Source organism: Habropoda laboriosa, unplaced genomic scaffold (assembly GCF_001263275.1).
Source record: "Habropoda laboriosa isolate 0110345459 unplaced genomic scaffold, ASM126327v1 scaffold42, whole genome shotgun sequence".
Taxonomy (NCBI): domain Eukaryota; kingdom Metazoa; phylum Arthropoda; class Insecta; order Hymenoptera; family Apidae; genus Habropoda; species Habropoda laboriosa.
In genome coordinates this window covers 1,416,829-1,423,094 of record NW_017100181.1, presented here as the reverse complement: position 1 = coordinate 1,423,094, position 6,266 = coordinate 1,416,829, and the positions used below count along the sequence as shown (strand labels likewise).

Sequence of the window (6,266 nt, the reverse complement as noted above, 5' to 3'; positions counted from 1 at the left end):
TTATATAATTCTTAATATTATTTTACTCTCGTTATTGTTTTTGAAACAGTTACATATTTTACTCGTGAGTTCGTTTAATATATAAACCCCACGCTCAAAAGCATACGCAAGAAGTATACGCGTTACCGTTTGCTACTGTCAGGGGGTTTATGACACAGTCGTACGAATCATTTGCTATTTTTGAATTGAAGAATTTTTAGTTCACGATCAGCATATTTCTTAGCAAAAACTTTTTCTTAGTTAAAACTTTTTTCCTTCCCGTTCCGTATAACAGTAACAAGCGTGTCATAAACCCAGTTTATCGAAAGGCAAGATAAAAATTGATAGTTAACTTTTTTTTAAAAATAGAAGTTCAGTCCATCATTAGACCTAAGTACGATGTCGCCGCATTTCCTCTTTAGAAAAAGCGCACCAAGAGCGCAGTAAGAGACATCTTGATTCCTTCTTGAATTAGTAATTGGTTAATCGGTTAATTATCCATTACTAGTAATGAGGATCATTCAAAATTGAAATCGATTAGACTTCCAATGGTCGATTTCTAAAAACAGATTCCTAAAATTCGATTTATTGAAGTAACGAGTTTGATAAGTAATTCAATCCTCAGTCATTTTAACATTAATTCGCGCCAGTACAGTATAACAGAGTCGTATCAGTTATTGTTATATTATATGTACATTGTTATATATCATTCAGTTGAAATAAATAATCGCGTTGAAGTCAAATTAGTTTCGTATTACATTGAAAACTAGACACCGTTACTACGGGTCTTAGCAACATATTTTGTAATTCGCTTAACGTAAAGTAAGAATGAGTATTTAAAATAAATGCAGTCAAATAAAATAGAGATGCAATAGCTGTATGTGAATGACATCCACATTTATTATGTCGACTGTAAGAGTTCAATTTAATCATAATATTATTTTTATAATGTATAAATACAATAAAACACACAATGGTCCACCATTTAGAAAATTATTTGTAAATATTTACAGAATTGAATAATGAACAGTTTTCGGAAATTTGAGCAGTTTCTAAGTGTTTTAATTATGATATTAAGTGTTGAAATAAAAGAAACAAATTTATTGGAAGTTTCAAGAAATTACTCCAACTTACGAAAACTATTACCGACGCTACAACATGAGAGACTGTGCTGGAATAATCGATTATTATTCTTAATACATTCCTTTACGAAGATATAAAAGTTCTCACAATATACGAAGCATTAAAATTTTATTCCCAACAAAGCACAAAAATACACAACTAATGCAAAGAGTATTTTCATAGTTTTTTTATTGGTAAGCTATAAAATGATCGTGTAAAAGTTTAGTTCCCATAATCATTAAAAATAAATAATGCAAGTGTATATAAATAATTATTATTTTGTAAATAACCTGCAAAGGGCAGGAAATTAGAGAGGTAATCAATTTATAAAACTTCTATATTGAATCATGAAATTTGGTCTCTATTTCCAAAAATATCTCCCTCATTTCTGGACCGCTCAAAATTGCCTGCAAATATAAATAAAAAACTGTGAGAACTTTTTCAATAATGTGTACAGTTCATAGAACTTTTATTCCCAATATGATCTGATGACAATTTAACGTATTAGTTTACACACGGTTTCTTTTTTAAATACGTTCCATTAAGGTTTGCATTTATATGAAATTAAATTGTTTTTTTAAGCATTGAGCACAATAATGAATGTAATAACAAAAACCACAATTAAAAGGTCAAACACTTTATTTCTTAATGAAGGTATGTACTTGGGATTTGGGACATACAAAAATTCGTATCATCTAAGCCTGAATGTACATCTCCTTCGGCAACGCTTGTGATTAAAGTACCCCTTCCAATACCCAACTAAACCTCTGCCTAGGCAAACACGTTGTAATCGCGGTGGTAGAAGCGTCGAAGAGGGACCACAGAACATGGAATGAATCATCCAGTTGGAGAAGTCGTGTAGAAAAGAAGACAAAATAAGATGATTCAAGATAAAAGGTTTGAAGCTCATAACAAAATTTAGATTCGTCGGATAAGATTGTGGGTGCATCTATGCAAATATAAAATCTCTGACACCAGACAGTAAGAGATAAAGAACAACCGAATCGGTTGAAATGTCTCGCTTCTCAGGTCTTTTCCCTTTTCCGCCTCGCACTAATAGCGGTCACAATGATTGTATTTTATCGATGCGATAACACTACTAATCCGGTACTGGAATTTGCAGCAATCTCAGTATTTGTAGTGATAACAGGGGCACCAAAGATATTAGTAATAGAGTTATACAGTAGGAATAGTAGCAGGAAAAGTAGTAGTAATAAATATTCAACAAGAAGAGAGTAGCGCAAGAGTATATACCAGTAACAGTAGTAATAGTAAGAGCAATAGTGGTAGGAGTAGCAGTATAGTAGTATCCGTAGTGATAATTGTAATAATTATAATGTAATAGTGCTAGTTTTTCTAATGTAACGGATAACTATTTTTGTAATCTACTGTTATAAAATGAAATTGAGATGAGAACGTTGGAATATTTCGGTAGATCGCGTTTACATAAGCGATTATAGTTCACCAACTCACTCTATATATACTCACACACCATGAGAGATCAGCTGAGAGCTCCGTATTTCACTTACTTTTATTTTTTTTTTTAATTATAATGAATTATAGCCAATAATCAGATTTAGATCAAATCTGCAACATTCATTGGCATTTCATCAATGTGAGTGTTATAGAATTGTTCAATATCTTTCAAGGTTCGTTTGTCCTCTTCTGTTACGAAATTAATAGCCACTCCTTTACGACCGAAACGACCACCTCGACCGATTCTGTAATGTGATAACATTTATAACATTAGATATTTATTTTTGTACATTGCATGTTAAGCGAATTTCTTATTATAATAATAATTTAAAATTCATAAAGTTCCATAGATTATTTTCAATTTGTTTAAGGAATAATGCACAAAATATTACGTTGTACGTAAGCAGATTCATTTATATATTTTTATTGTATATGTATGCAAAGAATGTTTGTATTTTACCTGTGAATGTAATTTTCACGATTGGAAGGTAAATCGTAATTGATGACAAGTGAAACCTGTTGAACATCAATACCACGTGCTAAAAGATCAGTAGTTATGAGGACACGGGATGATCCAGTTCTAAATTGCCTCATAATGAGATCTCGTTCTTTCTGTTCCATATCTCCATGCATAGCAGAGACTGTGAAGTCGCGAGTGCGCATATTTTCTGTTAACCAATCTACTTTACGTCGCGTATTGCAGAAAATAACTGCCTGAGTAATACTCAATGTGTCATATAAGTCACAAAGAGTTTCGAATTTCCATTCTTCACGTTCGACGAAGATGAAAAACTGTTTAATACCCTCCAGTGTAAGTTCTTCTTTTTTAACCAAAATACGAATTGGATTTCGCATAAAGCATTTAGACACTTCTAAAACATCTCCTGGCATAGTAGCAGACAACAATATAACCTATAAAATAAAAATGTTTACTTTTGTTTATTAATGTCCACTAATTTACTATACTAGAATAAAATAATATTACACTAGTTGTCTTTACAAAATATATATTTCTAATTAATATATGTATGTTATAAAATATTTCATGTCAAATTTGTAATATATTGGTACTATTCAAAATTTTTAAAATATCCATAAAAAATATTAACAGTACAATATACTACTGTATAATATAGTCAAACACATTCTTATGTGCAAATTTAACCAGAATGATCTCATCTTACAAAAACTACTACATTTCACATCATATAATTACATATTTATAAAAAAAAAGGATATATTTCAATAATTAAGTTATAATCTACCAGAATATAAATCATACCATTACTATAAAGATGGCTAGAAATTTCACGTACCTGTACTTCCTGAGGTAATAATTTGAATACATCATGAATCTGATCCTTGAAACCACGAGAGAGCATTTCATCAGCTTCATCTAGTACAAAGAGTTTAATGCTACTGGCCCGTAATGCCCGTCGACTAATCATATCATAAACTCTACCAGGTGTACCAACTACTATATGAACACCATGATCCAATTTTCGCATATCTTCACGTACATTGGTACCTCCAATGCATGCATGGCATTCTGCATGCATAAAATCTCCCAAAGCAATAACAACTTTCTGGATCTAAAAAATAAAAAAAACAAACTCAATAAAAATCTATTTATTTTATACATGTAATTATTAATATTATGACTATATAAGTACTCACTTGTTGAGCAAGCTCACGAGTTGGGGCTAGAATCAAGGCTTGACACTCTTTGATGTTAGTATCAATTTGTTGTAAAATAGAGATTGAAAATGTAGCAGTCTTGCCAGTTCCTATCAAATATTACATAGATTAGAAAATAAGCTGTATTACTTTTATAGTACAATACATATCTTCTAATTTCTTACCTGATTGTGCCTGCGCAATGACATCATGTCCTTTTATACATGGTAGAATGGCACGTTGCTGAATTGCAGATGGTTTTTCAAAACCATAAGCATAAATACCACGTAGTAATTCCTCCTTTAGAAGCATTTCATCAAAGTTGTCCACAACCTAGTTTATGTATAAAAAAATATGTAACAATGTAAAATTATGATAAATACAAATAATTTTTTTAGAAATATTAACTATTTAAATTTTAATGTGTAACTTTTAAACATTAGGTCATGCATTGTAGCTGTTAACTTACAAGATCCCAGTTGGATTCGATGACTCCATCGGGGTCCATGCCAGGGGGACCATCGTATGTCTGTTGATCACTTTCACTAGGACCATTTTTGGAATCTCCTGCCCATTGATCATCATTTCTGAAATATAAATGAGAAATTTATATATAGTTTCTACCTTAGAATATTGAATACCTAGTAATGTGTACATAATTTTATGAATGTAAGTTAAATACATAAAATAATAGTTATTTCATTTGTGGTGATTTCTTAACTATATACAATTACTGTAACAAAAATTAACATTTACATAAAATTATGAAAGCAGAATAGTGGGAATTTCCTACTTTAACGACTTTGAAATATAAAACTCAACATGGTATTTGAATTTATCAATAAATTAAAAAAATATTTTGTTCTAAATAATGTAAAAACTTTTTATTAAAAAATACTGAATTTTATACAAATGTAGCAATATGCTATTTAGAATAGATCATGAAATAGATATGGTGATGAATTTATCGATGACTTGATAGATGCATTGACAGTGACTCACAGGAAAGCATGCCCGAACAGGTAAGTCATGCTTTAGTTATAAAAGATATAATAACGATAATTTTGGACAGCATTTTAAAAACTATTTATTTTGTTTCGTTTCTTCTCTCTAAATAGAAGAAATTCATTTTTTTATTACGTAATTTCAAATGCAAAATAAAACGTGTTTGTACGAGTAACATGCAATTTCCTTGATCAAAATTAAAATACATTTGCGAAGAATTTCAGTGTCTAGTGTACACATAATCAAAGTAATTTTAAATTGTAACAACACCGAGGTTACAGAAAATTAGCAGCAATGAAAGTTCAACATTAATTTTACGAACAATGTGACAAAAACGAATGCACGCCATGTTGTCAGTCTCGTGTCCATGCATTCGTTGATTGCTGCACTATTTTTTAAGAATATATCATTAAGTGTCGATGTCTAACCGTACACAGCGCAAGATTTATAAAAGCACAACATAAACAAAGAATTTGCTAAACGTAAGAAAGCAAGTATCTTTAGCGATTACGTATGAAAAATCGAACTTACCTTCGCTCAGACGTATGCGACATGTTCCACTCGCGGTAGGTCGACGGAAAGGACGAGTTCCTATTGCGTCACAAGGAATATTCTTATGAATGCCGCACAATGGCGCTGCGAACGGTCTTCAAAATTTTAGTGAACTTTTTCAGTAATTGAACTTTCAAGATGGATTTTCAACAGTTCGAGTGCTTGAGAATATAAGTTTTTAAAAGTGTGTAGCAGCTTTTACATAATTTCTTGGGTTTTATGTTATTTCCTTTCCTAAATGTTTATTGCGCATAAGGGAAGTACGTCAATTACCCATAATCCTTTGTGACCTCTTAGTGGGGTGTGAGGCAAATGCAAATATATTGTTGATCATGTACACGTATTTATTTCTTATTTTTAATTTTTTCAAAATCAATACACACCTCTTTTTCTTAGAATAATATATTTTTCTTTTTTAATATTTTCTTTCATTTATTAAACTAAATAAATTTTAT

The 6,266-nt window shown here is 30.7% G+C and overlaps 1 protein-coding gene across 2 annotated transcripts; it reads right to left on the bottom strand.

Moving 5' to 3' along the window:
* Positions 1–1,448: 1,448 nt before the first annotated feature.
* Positions 1,449–5,839, bottom strand: LOC108579055 (eukaryotic initiation factor 4A-I). Of its 2 annotated transcripts, XM_017942489.1 has the most exons (8): positions 5,791–5,839; positions 4,724–4,841; positions 4,440–4,587; positions 4,255–4,364; positions 3,894–4,169; positions 3,038–3,489; positions 2,631–2,822; positions 1,449–1,508 (listed from the first exon to the last, which is right to left on the bottom strand). In XM_017942489.1, exons 1-7 carry the CDS (start codon positions 5,811–5,813, stop codon positions 2,678–2,680), a joined length of 1,272 nt encoding a protein of 423 aa, XP_017797978.1. In that variant the 5' UTR covers positions 5,814–5,839; the 3' UTR covers positions 1,449–1,508; positions 2,631–2,677. The 2 variants fall into 2 exon arrangements, with proteins under 2 accessions (XP_017797978.1, XP_017797977.1); XM_017942488.1 differs by lacking the exon at positions 1,449–1,508 and having other exon boundaries at positions 1,796–2,822.
* Positions 5,840–6,266: the final 427 nt, after the last annotated feature.

Excerpts from the sequence above, each read along its gene's own strand:
- LOC108579055 (XM_017942489.1), bottom strand. The coding sequence starts at position 5,813 with ATGTCGCATACGTCTGAGCGAAG. Across the intron at positions 4,170-4,254 it reads CTCGTGAGCTTGCTCAACAA|ATCCAGAAAGTTGTTATTGC; the intron begins GTGAGTACTTAT and ends TTTATTTTTTAG. Across the intron at positions 3,490-3,893 it reads TATTACCTCAGGAAGTACAG|GTTATATTGTTGTCTGCTAC; the intron begins GTACGTGAAATT and ends TTTATTTTATAG.